This window comes from Hyla sarda, chromosome 4 (assembly GCF_029499605.1).
Source record: "Hyla sarda isolate aHylSar1 chromosome 4, aHylSar1.hap1, whole genome shotgun sequence".
Lineage (NCBI taxonomy): Eukaryota > Metazoa > Chordata > Amphibia > Anura > Hylidae > Hyla > Hyla sarda.
The window spans coordinates 137,579,650-137,598,019 of NC_079192.1; the positions used below are offsets into that span (position 1 = coordinate 137,579,650).

Below are 18,370 nucleotides of genomic sequence, written 5' to 3' on the forward strand. Positions count from 1 at the left end.
ACGGAAGGTTGCAAGGGACAACCTGCTTCCAAGGCCACCATTTCTCGGTGGATCCGGTCTGCCATTTCGGAAGCCTATCGCTGTAGGGGGAAGGTTCCTCCCTTCAGGGTTGTGGCTCATTCTACCCGTTCTGTTGGGGCATCATGGGCTCTCCAGAACAAGGCCTCGGCCTCGCAGATTTGCAAGGCGGCTACTTGGTCGTCTTTGCACACTTTCTCGAGGTTCTACCGGGTTCATACCTTCGCATCGGCTGATGCTAGTCTGGGCCGTGAGTTGCTGCAGGCGGCAGTGGAACAGCCGTCTGCCTAACTGATTATCTGCCCACCCAAGGGAAGGCTTTGGTACGTCCCACGGTCTGTGTCCCCCAATGGAGCCGATCGAGAAAGATTTTATGGTAAGTGTTAAAAAATCTCCTTTTCTCCTAAGGATCCATTGGGGGACACAGCTCCTGCCCTTTTTTGTTTTTTTTTCCTTGGTTCTCTGTCCGAAGGTGTGTTCGGTTATGTTTTTTCTTCTGGTTCTCGGACAGTTTGTGTTTTTTTCTTGTCCTGTCGGTCCTCTCCTATTGCTCTTGTACTTAAACTGATTAGCTCAGGGCCTGGAGGTGGGTATATCCTGCTGGGAGGAGCTGACTTTTTTTTGTTGCCATAGTGTCATACCTCCTAGAGACAGCAGCATACACCCACGGTCTGTGTCCCCCAATGGATCCTTCGAGAAAGAGAGAGATTTTACGGTAAGTGTTAGAAAATCTTTTTTTTATTATTTTCATAATGTTGGTAATGTTCTTCAATTACGTTTATTTTTTTTTTTAGTTAAGGAAGGAACTAAAAGTTGCCAAGCTAGCGATGGATAGTATGCAGCAGCAAGTCATGGATCTGCGACGTTCTGACTCAATCCATAGAGTTAGGGAACAACATGAAGCTGTTGTGTCTATGCTTAAAAAGAAAAGTGAGGAGCAATTGCTTTCCCTACAACAGAAGCTGGATGAGGTTGATGCTGCACTTACTGAGCAGGTAGGATTTATCAGTCCCTTAGCCAATGACGAAGCAAAGTATATATTTTGCTTTGAATTTAAGTGAGTTTTTCTAAAACAATCCAGTTTTTTATTCCTGATGTATGCTACAGCAATGTAGAATTGTGTTTACAATACTTCTTCATATATTTCCTGTTGCAGTTCATTGTGACTGTTAATAAGCATTCTAAAATGTGTTTTTTAGAGCAGCTATCACACTGTGTAGCCATAGTCTAAATGTCTTCTCATCTCATGCTAAAGAGTAATATTGCCTCATTCTATTATTTTGTATTCTTTAACGACCACTGACGAATATTTAAAGTGTACCCGTCAGAGCCAACAAAAAAGCATTTATTTAAATATATCACTCAGTACCTAATCCTGATAATGTACATCCAATTTTTATGTATCTAGCACCTTTATTTTTTTTATTACACTTTTAATTTAGCTCACTAGTCTGAATTCCTCTCAAAGGGAGGGGGCGTGTCCTCACTGTGCAGGTCTCCGCCCCCTTCCTTTAGTATGTTGTCTGCTCACATCTCCCCTAGCATTAGCAAAACTACAGCTCCCAGCTTGTCCTCACTGACAGAAGCGGGAAACAAGCTGACTGGGTGGATTTCTCCTCCAGCTGTGAGCCCTGCGCTCACAGCTGTCAATCAAGGAAGTGGGTCCATGACGCCTGGACACAGCAGGACTAGTATGTGTCCAAGTCATACTGACTTGCTTTTTTCAGTATGAAATGCTGACATTTTTCTAATGAAAGCAATTGCAAAACCTATTGGTTATACATGCTTTACAACATATCAAAGTTTTTGTATCGGACAGTGCCCATTTAAGTCCGTGGCCGTCTACTGTAATGTGAAGCGCGCTCAGAAGCTGAGCTTGCTTCGTATCTGCTGGGTCCCAGTTGCTATCGGCATCCAGGTCCTGCGGCTAATACCTTTTTAGATTCTGCAATCAAATTTGGTCGCGACGTCTAAACCAGGAGAAATCACTGCTGGTTAGCTCAGCGGAGCTGTTCGGGACCGCCGCGGTGCAAACACGGCATCCCGAACAGCTGAGAGGACAGTGGAAGGTGCTTTACTTAGCTCCACGCTGTCTGATCGTCGTTTGATTGCTCCGAGCCTGAGATCCAGGCTTGAGCAATCAAGCGCAGATTACACTGATCAATGCTATGCTATGGCATAGCATTGTTCGGTGTATGCGCTCAAAGTATTGCAAGTAATAGTCCCCTATGGTGGCTAAAAAAAAGTGTAAAAAAATGTAAGTGAATAAATGTGATTTAACCCCTTCCTAAATAAGTTTTAATCATCCCCCCTTTTCCCATATAAAATAAAATTTAAACAAAAATAAACATGTGATATCGCTGCATGCGTAAATGTCTGAACTATACATTTTTTTTATTTAAACCACACTTTCAATGGTGTATAATGAAAAAAAAAAAATTCCAAAGTCCAAACTTGTGTATTTTTGCTCACTTTGTATACCCTAAAAATTTTTTATAAAAAGTGGTCAAAAAGTCAGATAAAAACTTCAGATCACAGCGCAAAAAATGAGCCCTCATACCACCTGGTATACGGAAAAATAAAAAAGTTATAGGGGTCAGAAGAGGACAATTTTAACCATACTGATTTTGGTGCATGTACTTATAATTTTTTAAGTAGTAAAATAAAGAAAAACCTATATAAATTGGGTATCATTGTAACCGTATGGACCCACAGAATAAATACATATAATTTTTACCGAACAGTGCACTGCGTAGAATCGGAAGCCCCAAAAATTTACAAAATGGCATTTTTTTTTTTTCCCAAAAAAATTTTGCCCCACAAATATTTTTCTTCTGGGTTCACAGTAAGGCGCTGGGTTCACAGTAAGGCGATGAGGAAAAAAATGAAAGTGGAAAAACCTGTGGTCCTTAAGGGGTTAACTGTATCTGTCTTCTTATTTCTTCATAACTCTTGTTTGCCAAACAGAAGGAAATCTGTAGTCGCCTAGAGCAACAAGTGAAACTATCTGAGAGAAATCAGGAACAAATCAAGTTGGAGAAGACAGAGATTATAAACCGGCTGACCAGGAGCCTGGAAGAAAGTCAAAAGCAATGCGCTAATCTCTTGCACACAGGTAGAAACTGGGTTTTAAATTATACAGAAGAAACTGGGGTTTAAATGATATGATGCTGTCATCAGTTAGGCATCCCATTGGTGGACAGAAGTATCTAAGAGCACTGAAGTTTTTACTTTGACTAGGGGTATGCTCCTTTTACGCTGACCTGTGTATTTTTATGTTAATATGTATATTGTAAAGCTTTAACCCCTTAAGGACACATGACGTACTGGAACGTCATGTGTCCACTCCCGATCTATAACGCGGGGCCACGGCGTGGCCCCGCGTCATAGCGGGTCGGGCCCGGCCTCTAACAACGGCCGGGACCCGTGGCTAATAGCGCGCGGCATTGATCGCTGTGCCGCGCGCTATTAACCCTTTAGACGCGGCGTTCAAAGTTGAACGCCGCGTCTAAAGTGAAACCGAAAGCATGCCGGCTAGCTCAGTGGGCTGTTCGGGATAGCCGCGGTGAAATCGCGGCATCCCGAACAGCTGACAGGACAGCGGGAGGGCCCCTACCTGCCTCCTCGCTGTCCGATCGCCGAATGACTGCTCAGTGCCTGAGATCCAGGCATGAGCAGTCATGCGGCAGAATCATCGATCACTGGTTTCTTATGAGAAACCAGTGATCAATGTAAAAGATCAGTGTGTGCAGTGTTATAGGTCCCTATGGGACCTATAACACTGCAAAAAAAAAGTGCAAAAAAAAAGTGAATAAACATCATTTAACCCCTTCCCTATTAAAAGTTTGAATCACCCCCCTTTTCCCATAAAAGAAAAAACACAGTGTAAATAAAAATAAAAATAAACATAAATGGTATCGCCGCGTGCGGAAATGTCCGAATTATAAAAATATATCGTTAATTAAACCGCACGGTCAATGGCGTGCGCGCAAAAAAATTCCAAAGTCCAAAATAGTGCATTTTTGGTCACTTTTTATATCATGAAAAAATGAATAAAAAGCGATCAATAAGTCCTATCAATGCAAAAATGGTACCGTTAAAAACTTCAGATCACGGCGCAAAAAATGAGCCCTCATACCGCCCCATACACGGAAAAATAAAAAAGTTATAGGGGTCAGAAGATGACAATTTTAAACATATTAATTTTCCTGCATGTAGTTATGATTTTTTCCAGAAGTCCGACAAAATCAAACCTATATAAGTAGGGTATCATTTTAATCGTATGGACCTACAGAATACATATCAGGTGTCATTTTTACCGAAAAATGTACTACGTAGAAACGGAAGCCCCCAAAAGTTACAAAACAGCGTTTTTTTTTAAATTTTGTCGCACAATGATTTTTTTTCCCGCTTCACCATAGATTTTTGGGCAAAATGACTGACGTCATTACAAAGTAGAATTGGTGGCGCAAAAAATAAGCCATCATATGGATTTTTAGGTGTAAATTTGAAAGAGTTATGATTTTTTAAAGGCAAGGAGCAAAAAACGAAAATGCAAAAACGGAAAAACCTCCGGTCCTTAAGGGGTTAAGTGCAACTTTAATATGCCTAAATCATTATACATTTACGCTCTCTAGGCTCATTTCAGGAGACCACGCAGTTACGGATGACACTTCAACAGCTCCAATCCTCAAAGTTAATAAGTGATGGCATGAACAAGGCTTTGCAGGTCAGTGGGCATTTACATTTTTTTTTCTTATAAGTTTCTCAAACTTTTAAAGCTGCCTTTTAAAGGGAAAGTTTTTTTTTTTTTTTTTTTTTTTTTTTAAACATAATATGGGGGTTTTGTTTTTTGAAACCAGTAATGGTTTTTGTTTTCATTATTTAGGAAGAAATAAATGAATTAAAAGATCAAATAACCATGTATGAGTCTGCGGCCAAAATGGGGGTTTTTATCAGTGGTGAAGAGGAACAAGAACTATCGGACTCTTATGTGGATCTGGGAATTAAGAAAGTTAACTGGCAGAAATCAAGATTCAAAAGGTATTTTAGAAACTCTGTTTAACCCCTTAAGAACCAAGCCTCTAAACCCCCCCCCCCCCCTCAACTTGCTGCCTACCATGCCTGGATCCGTCCCGACGTTCACCCGTTATCTTTTTTGTGGATATGCAATTGAGCTGCTAATTGGCAAGGGCGAGGTTACAAGGCTCCTTCTGGCACTCTGACATCAGCACCGCTCAGCTTCTGAATATTCATCCCCTCCCTCCGTCTGTTCCTACCCTCCCTTCTCTGTACTGGACTCCACTGAGGAAGGGGGGGGTGGGATGAATATTCATAAGCCGGGTGGTGCGGCGCTGATGTCTGAGTGCCCGAAGGTGCCTTGTAACCCCGCTCGTGCCAGTTAGTAGCTAATTTGCATATTCACAAAAAAGAAGATAATGAATGAACGGTGGGACAGATCCGGGTATGGTAGGCAGCAAATCGATCAGAATCCCCCACACTACCAGCAAGTACCTCTGGTTAGTGCAGGGGGAGTTTACTGACAGTTTTCCTTTTAAGGAGCAGGCCAATTTTATTTTTGCATTTTTGTTTTTTTCCTCCTCGCCTTCTTAAAATCAGAACACTTTTATATTGTTTTTTGGGTGACCAATAGTCCTTTGTAATGACATAACTCATTTTACCATAAAATGTATGGCGCAACCAAAAAAATACTATTTCTCGATCGCTTCATTGGGGGACACAGGACCATGGGTATATGCTGCTTTCCACTAGGAGGCTGACACTAAGCAAAAAACAAAAGAAGGCTGGCTCCTCCCGGCAGGATATACCCGCCTACTGGCTCTGAGCAACTCAGTTTCAGCTTAGTTTTAGAGGAGGCTAAACGCAGCTCTGGAGCTCTCCAGACCTGCTCTTTCTTGTTTTTTTTCCTAGTATAAGGTTGTTTAGAATTTCTCTCCCTTTTTTTGTTTTATCTAGCATGAGGCGACAGGAGCATGGCGCTGCCTGATCCCCTGCCCCCCCCCCCACATGCGAGCTAGGGGCACGGTGCATTATGGATGGGCCGTTAACCCCTCCTCGCCGGTGCCTGGTGGTGTACCTAGGGTCAGTTTCCCCCATTCGCCTTTGTTTGCCATGGCAGCTAAAGGCAGGCGGCACCAGCTGGTTGAAGACGCCTGGCACGGAGGTCCCTCGGGGTGAGTATTGAGGTCTCCTGAGGGTAAGTATATTGGGGGTTAATTTTTCATTCCCCCCCTCATTAATTGAGCCCGCGGCTCCGGCCTGCACCTAGCCCCTCACACTCTCTTCGCGCCGGCATTGCTACCGGCCCTCCGAGCCCCGCCACCCTCGGCCTCTCTGCTTTTTGCGTGCGCTCCTTCCTCCTATCATCTAGGAGCGCGCGCAGCACGGGGGGGCTGTGCTTCTGGAGGCATCCTATGAGGTGGTCTTGCACGCGCTGTGGGGGTCGTTTTCTCCTCCCCCTCTTTTCGGGGGGGGGGGGGGGGCGATGCTCAGTGTACTCCAGTGCATCCCTCTGCCGGCATTCTGCTTCCAGTCTCGGGTACCGCTCGCTGTAGTTCCTCCAGCTATTTCCAGGATCCTCCAGCTGTTTCCAGGATCCTCTCCAGACACAGGCACCAGGGTGAGATTACTCCTTGTCTCCGGTTTGTCTGACCTACTAGTGCTTCCTAATGTCCGACCCCAGTACCGACCCTCCCCCTACCCGGCAGGCTACTACTGCGCTGGTCACTTACTATGCCTGCTCAGGCTGTAAGACCAAAATGCCAGGCGGTTCCTCCGAACCCACCTGCTCGCTTTGCGCGTCCCTGCGCCCCCCCAGAGAACTGTTGGAAGCGGCCTGGAAACATCCGGAGCTGCGCTTTTCTGGGTCTAAGAAGCTTCAAGCTCTTTTTCCCTTTCCGCAGGAGCTAGTATCTAAGTGGTCCTCTCCTCCTACAGTGGATCCCCCTGTGTCTAGGCTGTCTAAATCAACTACCTTGCCGCTTGCTGATGCAGCTTCCTTTAAGGACCCCTCGGACAAGCGTATAGAGAACCTAGCGAAATTCGCCTTTGAGGCGGCGGGCTCGGTCTTGTCCCTGGCTTTTGCCTCCACCTCGGTGTCCAAAGCCCTGGCGATTTGGGCAGGCGAGCTACGCCAGGCTATCTTGGATGGGACTTTCTTCAGCGATATGGCGGCTTTGGCACAGCATGTCGCCCATGCTGGTGAATACCTCTGTTTGGGCTTCCTTGGAGTCGGCACGCTGCGCGGCCTTGGGCAACTTGGTGGCCCTTAGGCGCTCCATGTGGCGTAAGGCTTGGAATGCCAATATGTCCTCTAAACGCTCTCTGACTGAACTCCCGTTTCAGGGGTCTCGTTTGTTCGGTAAGCGCCTTGATGAAATCATCTCGGAGGCCACTGGGGGAAAAAAGTTCTCTTGCCCCAAAATCGGCCGCGCCGTTTGAGTACGCGGCGGGGAACTCTTTCCTTTCCCCTTCCCGCTTCTCAGGCCGCACGGATAGGCCCCAGGCCTCTCAGGACAAGAGGGCTCCGTCCTTCAAGTCTCGGCCCTCTTGTAAGTTGGGACCTCGTTCTCAGCGCCCCCCCTCCCAAGTCGGGGACCCGCAATCCCTCCTCGGCATGAGGGTGCGCCCCCATCCGAGTCTTCCCCCTCGGGTGGGAGGTCGCCTGTCCCTCTTTTCGGACGTTTGGCTAGCTCATATCCTGGATTCCTGGGTCCAGGAGGTAGTTTCCCAGGGTTATCGCATAGAGTTCGCTTCTATGCCCCGGGATAATTTTTTCCGGTCCCGCCCTCCTCGGTCCTCGGCTCTGGCTGCAGCTTTTCAGGTGGCCCTCCGCAATCTTCTTTCCCAAGGTGTGATTGTTCCTGTCCCTCCTCAGGACCGCTTCTCGGGGTTCTACTCGAGCCTCTTTGTGGTCCCCAGGAAGGACGGCTCGGTTCGTCCGATCCTCGTCCTCAAACTCCTGAACCGACACGTGCGCCTCAGGCATTTTCGGATGGAGTCTCTGAGGTCGGTTGTGGCTTCAATGGATCAAGGGGAGTTCCTCTCCTCTGTGGACATCCGGGATGCTTACCTACACATTCCTATCTTCCTGGCCCACCACTGATTCCTCAGGTTCGCTGTCCCAGAGGGTCATTTCCAATTTGTCGCCTTACCTTTCGGGCTGGCTACTGCGCCCCGCGTCTTTACCAAGATGTTGGCGGAGTGGTGGCTCTTCTCCACTCTCGGGGCATCTTGATTCTGTACCTGGACGACCTGCTCATCAAGGCGCCCTCCTTGAAGCAGAATCGGGCCAGCCTCCGCATCACCCTCCAGACCCTCTCCAGGTTCGGTTGGATTGTCAACCACGAGAAGTCCCATCTGTCCCCATCCCAGTCCCTAGTTTTTCTGGGGCTCCACTTCGACACAGCGGCTGCTCGTGTCTCCCTGCCGGAGGACAAACTCCAGGAACTCCTGTCGGGGATGCGCTCCTTTCGGGCGCCGGGCCCATTTCCCATCTGCACCTGCATGTCCGTTTTGGGGAAGATGGTAGCCGCCATGGAGGCGGTGCCCTTTGCTCAATTCCGCTGCCGTCCTCTCCATTGGGCCATCCTGTCCCAGTGGGACAAGTCCCCCTTGTCTCTCCACCGCAGGATCCGGCTTTCTCCCCAGGTACGCCTCTCCCTCCTTTGGTGGCTCCGGTCCCCTCTTCCTCGAGGGGGTCGTTCCTTTCTGCCCCTCAACTGGCATGTCCTGACCACGGACGCCAGCCTCCTCGGCTGGGGAGGAGTCTTCCGGGATCAGACTGTCCAGGGTCGCTGGCCGACTTCAGAGGCCAAGCTCTCCATCAATGTTCTGGAGCTTCGGGCGATCCTCCTGTGCCTTCGGCACTGGACCCACCTTCTCTGGGGCCTCCCAGTCCGGGTGCAAACGGACAACGCCACGGCTGTGGCATACATCAGTCGCCAGGGGGACACCCGCAGCTCGGCGGCCATGAGGGAAGTCACAAAGATCCTCAGGTGGGTGGAACTTCTGGTTCCGGCCCTCTCGGCCGTACACATTCCTGTCTGGGAGGCTGACTTCTTAAGTTGCGCCGCCACGGATCCAGGCGAATGGCCTCTCCACCCAGAGGTCTTCGATCAGATTTGCCGTCGGTGGGGGACGCCAGACGTGGACTTGTTCGCGTCCCGTCAGAACAGGAAAGTCCCTCTCTTCGTGGCCAGGTCTCGGGATCCCCTGGCGCTCGCAGCAGACGCCCTGGTGATCCCCTGGACCTCCTTCGCCCTCCCCTATCTTTTCCCTCCTCTTCCGCTCCTTCCCTGGGTCGTCCGGAAGCTCAAGGCGGAGGGGGTCTCGGCCATTTTGGTGGCTCCAGACTGGCCCCGTCGCATGTGGTACGCAGACGTGGTCAGCCTCGTGGCAGACGTTCCCTTCAGTCTTCCGGACCGTCCTGACCTTCTCTCCCAGGGACTCCTCTGCCACCCCAATTCTCTTCCGCTGCGTTTGATGGTGGGGCGGTTGAGACCTCGGTTTTGAGGGCTCGGGGGGTTTTCCTCCCGCGTTATCCGGACTATGCCCTGTGCCCGTAAGCCCTGGTCCTCCAGGATTTACCACCGCACCTGGCGGGTGTATTTCTGTTGGTGTGAGGCCCGTTCTTTCTCCCACTGCCTTCTCTCTGCCTAATCTCCTGTCCTTCCTACAGTCCGGACTGGAGACGCGCCTTGCCTTAAGTTCCCTTAAGGGGCAGGTTTCAGCCCTTTCGGTCCTCTTTCAACACCCTCTGGCGTCTAACCTTCATATTCGCACCTTTTTGCAAGGTGTGGCCCACGAGGTCCCTCCTCTTTGGTCCCCCACTGGGCCTTGGGACCTTAACATTGTTTTGGATGCTCTTCAGGGCACTCCGTTTGAGCCTCTGGCTCAGGTTTCTCTCCGTTTTCTCTCCTGGAAGGTGGCCTTTCTGGTCGCAGTCACTTCTCTGCGCCGGGTTTCGGAACTAGCTGCCCTCTCCTGCCGCTCCCCCTTTCTGGTTCTTCACCAGGACAAGGTGGTTCTACAGCCGGTACCCTCCTTCCAGCCTAAGGTGGTGTCTGCCTTCCACCTGAACGAGGACCTAGTGTTGCCCTCCTTCTGTCCGTCTCCCTCCCATCCGAGGGAGCGCCGCCTTCACAAGCTGGACTTGGTCCGGGACCAAGTCCAGCTTGTGAACCTATTTGGCGGTCACCTCTTCCTTTTGGTGTAGTGACTCCCTGTTTGTGGTCCCCGATGGGATGCGCAAGGGGCTCCCGGCCTCGAAGTCCACGATCTCCCGGTGGATCCGTTCCGCCATTTCAGAGGTGTACCGATGCAAGGGTCAGGCGCCTCCTTTCCGCGTGACTGCTCACTCCACCCGAGCGGTGGGGGCCTCCTGGGCGGTCTGTCATGGGGCCTCGGCCCTGCAGGTATGCAAGGCAGCGACCTGGTCGTCCCTGCATACCTTTACCAAGTTTTACAGGGTTCATAGTTTTGTGTCCTCCGACGCAGGCCTGGGCCGCAAGGTTTTGCAGGCAGTGGCTCGTGATTCCGCCTGAACCCTCCTGAACCCTCTTCCGTTGGGGTTGGTTTGCACCCCCCCCCAGGGACTGCTTTAGGACATCCCATGGTCCTGTGTCCCCCAATGAAGCAATCGAAAAAAGTAGAATTTTGTACTTACCGTAAATTCTCTTTCTCGTAGCTTCTATTCGGGAACACTGCACCCACCCATTGTCTTGTTTGCGGCCAGCGGGTTTTCCGCCTTTCCGGGGCGGGGGTGTTCCCCTTTTGGTCGGTTTCCCTTTTTCTGGGTGTTGTTAGACTGTGTTTTTTCGGGGTTGGCTCTCCTCTGCTTTGGGACTAAAACTGAGTTGCTCAGAGCCAGTAGGCGGGTATATCCTGCTGGAAGGAGCCAGCCTTCTTTTGTTTTTTGCCTAGTGTCAGCTTCCTAGTGGCAAGCAGCATATACCCATGGTTCTGTGTCCCCCAATAGAAGCTCCGAGAAAGAGAGAATTTACGGTAAGTACAAAATTCTACTTTTGTGTGGCGAAATTGAAAAGGAAACCGCAATTTTGGAAGGTTTCTTTTTCACGCTGTACTATTTACATAAAAAATTACGTGTTCTTTATTCTATTCAATACGATTAAAATGATACCCATTGTTACATACTTTTCTGTTTATTGTACTGCTTTAAAAAATCTCAAACTTTTAAATCAAATTAGTACATTTAAAATCCCTCTACTTTGACTACCTATAACTTTTTCATTTTCCCGTATGAGGGCTGATTTTTTTTTTGCGACGTGATCTGTACTTTTTATTGATAGCACATTTGCGTATATAAAACTTTTTTAATAAACTTTCAAAAATGTTTATAAATTATTTTTACATATAAAAGTGTCCACAGATACCTATGTCCCTAAAATCATCCACAAAAAATAATCTCATGTATATCTCCACCAAGCTGTCAGTGGGATTCCACTGTACTGCCCACACAATGGATTTCCACCACCAAAAGAATAATCTGTCATTCCTAAAAGGGTATCCTGCTCTTAGTCATGAATGGAGGGGGTGTGGCATGACATCACGAGGAGACATGACCTCACATCTGCTTCTTGGAAACCCAGCGTTTCTGAGACTGAAGCAGCACCCGGCACAGAATGCCGGGTGCTGCACGGAGATCTCGTGGAGTGCCATTGGCAGGACCCCTGCGATCAAACATAGAATTCCCTATCCTTTGGATAGGGGATAAAATGTCTAAGAGTGGAAATTTCCTTTTAACACCTTAAGGATCGATACAGCATTCGTCTTTGGTGCTTAAGGACCGAAGGTGTAAATGTACCCCCTGGTCTCGTTATTGATGTTTGAAGCCTGCTCACAAGCTGAGCATTCTTCAAACCTGGTGGGTCCCGCCTACTTTCAGCAGCAAGGACCCACAGTTAATGCCGGGCATTAACCCTATAGAAGCTGCGATCAAAGTTTATTGCAGTGTCTAAAATGCGAGGTTAATGATCCCGGTAGCTCAGTGGTTCTGATCGGGTCCATCGCAGTAAAAGTGTTTTTTGTTTTTTTTTTGTTTTTTTTTTTAAATATTTTAAGCTTTCTGCCTTCATTTTGCTAATCTAAAGTTTTTAACTCCTTAGGGACGAAGGGCGAATGCATACGCCCTCGTGTCCCGTCACTTAAGGACGGAGGGCGTATCCATACGCCCTCGGCATTTCCGATCACTGCCGCTCGCCGGGCGGTGATCGGACCGGGATGCCTGCTGATATCTATCAGCAGGCATTCCGTGGCAATGCCTAGGGGGGTCCTGAGACCCCTCCATATCGGCGATCGCAGCAAATCACAGGTCAATTCAGACCTGCGATTTGCCGCGATCCGGGCAAATCGGGTCACTGGTGACCCGATCTCCCGGAAAATAAGACTGATCGGAGCTGTCAGAGACAGCTCCGACCAGCCTAAAGCATAGGAGCGAGGTGGCAAAGTTGCCACCCCCTCCTATTCCCTGCCATTAGTTGGTCAGGCTGACCACCAATGGCAGGAGGGGGGCGGGGGGTTACAGTTCATTTCCCCCCGCTGTGCGCACCGATCGAAGTCGGTACAGAGCGGGGGGAACACAGGGGGAACACGGTCGGCGAGGAGGGGGACATGGCCCTGCTTACCCAGACCGGAGGAGGCGGCGAAGGCGACATCCCGGGGCAGCGGCGCGAGCAGGAGGAGCGGCGGCCGGAAAGTGCGGCTGAGAAGGCTGCAGTGAAGATCGCGATAAGTGATCTTCACTGTGGCCTTCTAAAAGCTGCAAAACTACAACTCCCAGCATGCCCAGACAGCCAAAGGCTGTCTGGGCATGCTGGGAGTTGTAGTTTTGCAACATCTGGAGGGTCACAGTTTGGAGACCACTATATGGTGGTCTCCAAACTGTAGCCCTCCAGATGTTGCAAAACTACAACTCCCAGCATGCTCTGTCTGGGCATGCTGGGAGTTGTAGTTTTGCAACATCTGAAGTGGCACAGTTTGGAGACCACTATATGGTGGTCTCCAAACTGTAGCCCTCCAGATGTTGCAAAACTACAACTCCCAGCATGCCCAGACAGTCAGGGATGCTGGGCATGTAGTTCTGCAATATTTGGCCCTTCAGATGTTGCAGAACTACAACTCCCAGCATGCCTGGATAGTCTGGGCTTGCTTGGAGTTGTAGGTTTGCAACATCTGGAGGGCTACAGTTTGGAGGCCACTGTTCTTCCCCAGTTGTTGCATAACTACAACTCCTAGCATGCCCAGACTGTCCAGGCATGCTGGGAGTTGTAGTTCTGCAACATCTGAAGGGCCAGATATTGCAGAACTACACTCCCAGCATCCCTGACTGTACGGGCATGCTGGGAATTGTAGTTTTGCAACAGCTGTAGGCACACTGGTTGGGAAACACTGAGCTAGAGTCTGTTTCCTAACTCAGTGGTTCCAACCCGTGTGCCTCCAGCTGTTGCAAAACTAAACTCCCAGAGTGCACTGACAGACCGTACATGCTGGGAGTTGTAGTCTTGCAACAGCTGGAGGCACATAGGTTGGAATCACTGAGCTAGTCTGTTTTCTAACTCAGTGGTTCCCCACAAGTGTGCCTACAGCTGTTGTAAAACTACAACTCCCAGCATGTACGGTCTGTCAGTGCATTCTGGGAGTTGTCATTTTGCCACAGCTGAAGGTTTGGGGTGCCCCCCCCCCCCCCCCCCTTGGGGCACCCCCCCATGTGAATGTACAGGGTACATTCACACGGGCGGGTTTACAGTGGGTTTCCTTCAAGGAAACTTACTGTGAACCTCCGCCTGTGTGAATGTACCCTAAAAACACTACACTACACTAACAAATAATAAAAAGTAAAACGCTACACATACACCCCCTTACACGTCCCGTCCCGTCCCCAATAAAAATGAAAAACTTCTCCTACGGCAGTGTTTCCTAAACGGCGCCCTGTGTTGCTGGACAGCCATAGACTGTCCTGGCAGGCTGGGAGTCTTGTAGCAGCTGAAGGCACCCTGTGGGAGACACTGCTGTAGGGTTTTGGTGGAGACAAGCCCCATCCTACTGCAAATTCCTTATTCAGGCCTCAAATGCGCATGGCGCTCTCTCATTTCAGAGCCCTGTCGTATTTCAAGGCAACAGTTTAGGGCCACATATGGGGTATCTCCGTACTCGGGAGAAATTGTGTTACAAATTCTGGGGGGATTTTTTTCCCATTATCCTTCGTAGAAATGGTAAATTTGGGGGAAAAACCTGCACTTTAGTGAAAAAATTTTTTTTTCATTTACATATCCGAATTTAACGAAAGTCGTCAAACACCTGTGGGGTGTTATAGCTCACCGGACCTCTTGTTACGTGCCTTGAGGGGTGTAGTTTCCAAAATAGTATGCCATGTGTTTTTTGTTTGCTGTTCTGGCACCATAGGGGCTTCATAAATGCGACATGCCCCCAAAAACCATTTCAGCAAAACTCACTCTCCAAAATCCCATTGTCGCTCCTTCCCTTCTGAGCCCTCTACTGCGCCCGCCGAACACTTGACATACACATATGAGGTATTTCCATACTCGAGAGAAATTGGGTTACAAATTTTGGGGGGCTTTTTCTCCTTTTACCCTTTGTAAAATTTCAAAAACTGGGTCTACAAGAACATGCGAGTGTAAAAAATTAAGATTTTGAATTTTCTCCTTCACTTTGCTGCTATTCCTGTGAAACACCTAAAGGGTTAACAAACTTACTGAATGTCATTTTGAATACTTTGAGGGGTGCAGTTTTTATAATGGGGTAATTTATGGGGTATTTCTAATATGAAGGCCCTTCAAATCCACTTCAAAACTGAACTGGCCCCTAAAAAATTCCGATTTTGAAAATTTTGTAAAAATTGGAAAATTGCTTCTGAACTTTTAAGCCCTCTGATGTTTTCCAAAAGTAAAAACGTGTCAACTTTATGATGCAAACATAAAGTAGACATATTGTATATGTGAATCAAAATATTATTTATTTAGAATGTTTATTTTCCTTACAAGCAGAGAGCTTCAAAGTTAGAAAAAAGCAAAATTTTCAATTTGTTCATCAAATTTTGGAATTTTTCACCAAGAAATGATGTAAGTATCGACAAAAATTTACCACTAATATAAAGTAGAATATGTCACGAAAAAACAATCTCTGAATCAGAATGAAGAGTAAAAGCATCCCAGAGTTATTAATGCTTAAAGTGACAGTAGTCAGAATTGCAAAAAATGCTCCCGTCCTTAGGGTTATAATGGGCTCCGTCCCCAAGGAGTTAATGGCACTAATTACATTGTGGTTACTAAGAATCTGTCATCTCATTTTTTTGATAGAGATACGAACACCTCACATAGGTGACAGGGCTCTTAAACATACCAGTCTTCTGTGATGGGTCCCTGGTAAGTTATAAGTGTTTTGGAAGTTGTGTCAAGCTTCTAAAGTGTCCCATCATAGCATATCTCATGACTCCCTAACCCCTTGCTCTGCTTCTTCATTGATATAAAGGCCCTGCTTTCAAATCATGTGCAGGCACACTGTTTGCCAATGGGGGTGAATACGTGGTACCAATCCCTACCCTACGTCTCTGGTAATCACCACCCATGTATGGTTGCATAGGATTTGGAAGCAGGGCTCAGCACTGTAGACCAAAACCTGTACATGAATCAAACGGCACAGGCAGGGGTTGAAAAGCCAAAAAGCATGCCATACTGCAGTAGCTTGACACTACCGTCAGGACAATTGAGCCAGACATAAAGCCAGGTATAAAATTATGATTTTTTTTTAAAAGTTGTGCAACATCAAAGGAGACAGTTATGTTGGCCTTATTTGCAATGTCACCTATGTGAGGGTGTCTGCAGCTCCTATGGTAAAAATGAGTTGACAGATTCCAGTTAACATTCATGGACATTGAACAAGATTGCATTGTTGTGCTATATTACCTTCTTAATGCTCACTGTGTAACATGTGCAGTGGGGGGGGGGGGGGGGGGGGGGGGCGTAAACATGACATTCATTTTCCAGTATTTGTTGTGTGTATCTCTTTATGTTGTTGTCCAGTATGTGATGTTTTTTTTCTGGTTTTACATTTAGGGTAATACATGCTAATGGTCTTAGTAAAGACCTTTCATCTGATGAGATTGTAGTGGAGCTGAAGGCAGAGCTTGAACGCTGCTTGAGCAGTAACAAAACAAAACGTCAGCAGATTGTTCAGCTGCAGTCAGACCTGAAAGGATATCAGTCCAAAACTGAGGAACTAAAAAAGCTACTTGAAATTGCAGAAAAAGAGGCCAAGGACTCCAAGGTACGTATCCACTGTACTTACTGTTATTCTACTGCGTTGTGTCCTTTTTTTCTCTGCATGAATGTGTATGTATGATTACCCTATAGGCTGAATGTCATATGGTCACCAAACTACCCACACCAACAAATAGACCATAATGAACAAATGTAAAAAATATATATTTTATTGAAATACAACCATAATAAAAGCATATGAAACACATATATAGCAGCAGTACAACAGAATACTCAGGCAGAAGAGTAGAGGATCGAGGTATAAATATGTTTATGCACTCATATGGAGTGAAAAACAAAGGGGCATGTACAGGAGCATGAGGTACCACGAACAGCTAGGTGTACACAGGAAATTATATGTTATACAAAAACTTTCAGTAGCTCTCCAGGTAAATGTAAAAGATACTGCCACACATAGTTAGCAACAGGCTAAATAACCAAATCACAGGCCCTGAAAAGCACTGGAGGAAGCTCCAAAGGAAAAACAAAGTTGTTGAGAATCATGCACCCTATAGAACAATGCCTCTTACCTCCTACCCCAAATGCGTTTTCGCAATATAGCTTTGTCATGGGGCGTGTCTACCATATCCTGGTGTCAGTATATAAGGGTTACACACCACTCACAAGTTGCAGTACTCCAGGTTAATCAAACACACATGGTACTCTCACTGACTCTCCTGAATGTGATAGAGGGACTATCTGGAAAGTAGAGTTTAAGAATAGGATCCATAGTGAGAACTTTCCAATACTTTGACAGAATATCGCGAATTGCTGATGTCTGTCCACAGTATGAGGTAATAAGTCTCACCTGATTGTCTGTGCCCTTCTTGACTTTTGGTTGTAGTAAGGAACCCCTCTTTGAGTGTTTAGCACGTAGATATGCTCTGCCGATTCCGATAGCCACGTTCTCGGAACCGTTCCCACAGTTCAACTGCTCTGGATTCAAGTGTTTCTTCTGTGGAACAAATATGTCTGAGACTCAAAAAGTGTCCCATGGGTATGCCCCTAATGAGGCTCTGTGGGTGAGAGGATGTTGCATGTAGCAGTGAGTTAGAGGATGTGGGTTTTCTAAACAGATCAGACTGCACAAAACCATCATTATCCACTGGGAACAAAATATCCAAGAAATCCATGGTGCCTCTACCCACCTTGTATGTAAGCTTGATATTGAGGTCATTCTGATTTGGGTTGTTCATGAAAATTCGTAGTTCCTCGATGCTTCCCTTCCAGACAAAGATCACGTCATCGATATAGCGTCCCCACATTTGAACCCTGTAGATCAGATGTACAGGGTCAGTGAGAAATATTGACCTTTCCCATGCCCCTAGGAATAAATTTGCGTATGCAGGCACACAGGCCGTGCCCATTTCGTTACCTTGTAATTGTAGGTAAAATTTATCCTTAAACAGGAAAAAATTATGTGTTAACACAAATTTAAGTGAGTCTAACATAAACTCACCTCGATCTTGCTCAACATTGGACATAAAGAGAAATTTCCTCATGGCGGATAGACGTGTAAAGTGATTTCTACATCACGTGACAATGTACATGTCTGGATCCAATTATAATGACTCCATTCTCCGAAGTGCATCTGTAGTGTCCTTTAATATAGGATGGTGTGGTTTCCACAATTGATTTGAGATTGTAGTCTATAAGTTTGCAAATTGGTTCACAGAAACTATTGCTTCCCAATTTGATCGGCCTACCTGGTGGTGTTACAGCTTCCTTGGGTAATAGGTATAGGGTGGTGATCGTTGGGTTGTCAATGGTGAGACAAGTCTTCTGATGTGGTGTGATCACGCCTTTTGTGCAAGCCTGTGATAAAATCAGAGAAAGTTCCTCCTTAAACTGATTCAGAGGGTTGTAAATTAATCTCTTGTAACACGTTTCATCCCTGAGTTGTCTGTATGCCTCTTTTTCGTAGAGAGTGGTGGGCCAACTAACAATATTTCCGCATTTGTCAGACTGTTTTATCACCACATTTCTTAGTTTACTTACAATGGCCTCTTGTTCTGACTTAGAGCAATTTTGCAACC

At 47.2% G+C, this 18,370-nt stretch overlaps 1 protein-coding gene across 3 annotated transcripts in view; it reads left to right on the plus strand.

The window, feature by feature from the left end:
• Window positions 1–18,370, plus strand: part of CEP152 (centrosomal protein 152) — a 98,323-nt gene that overhangs the window by 29,409 nt on the left and 50,544 nt on the right. For all 3 annotated transcript variants that reach the window (XM_056572264.1, XM_056572266.1, XM_056572265.1), the window contains exons 9-13: window positions 813–1,013; window positions 2,986–3,133; window positions 4,656–4,747; window positions 4,907–5,061; window positions 16,131–16,341. In XM_056572264.1, coding sequence (XP_056428239.1) covers window positions 813–1,013; window positions 2,986–3,133; window positions 4,656–4,747; window positions 4,907–5,061; window positions 16,131–16,341 — 807 coding nt within the window. The remainder of the gene's footprint in view (window positions 1–812; window positions 1,014–2,985; window positions 3,134–4,655; window positions 4,748–4,906; window positions 5,062–16,130; window positions 16,342–18,370) is intronic.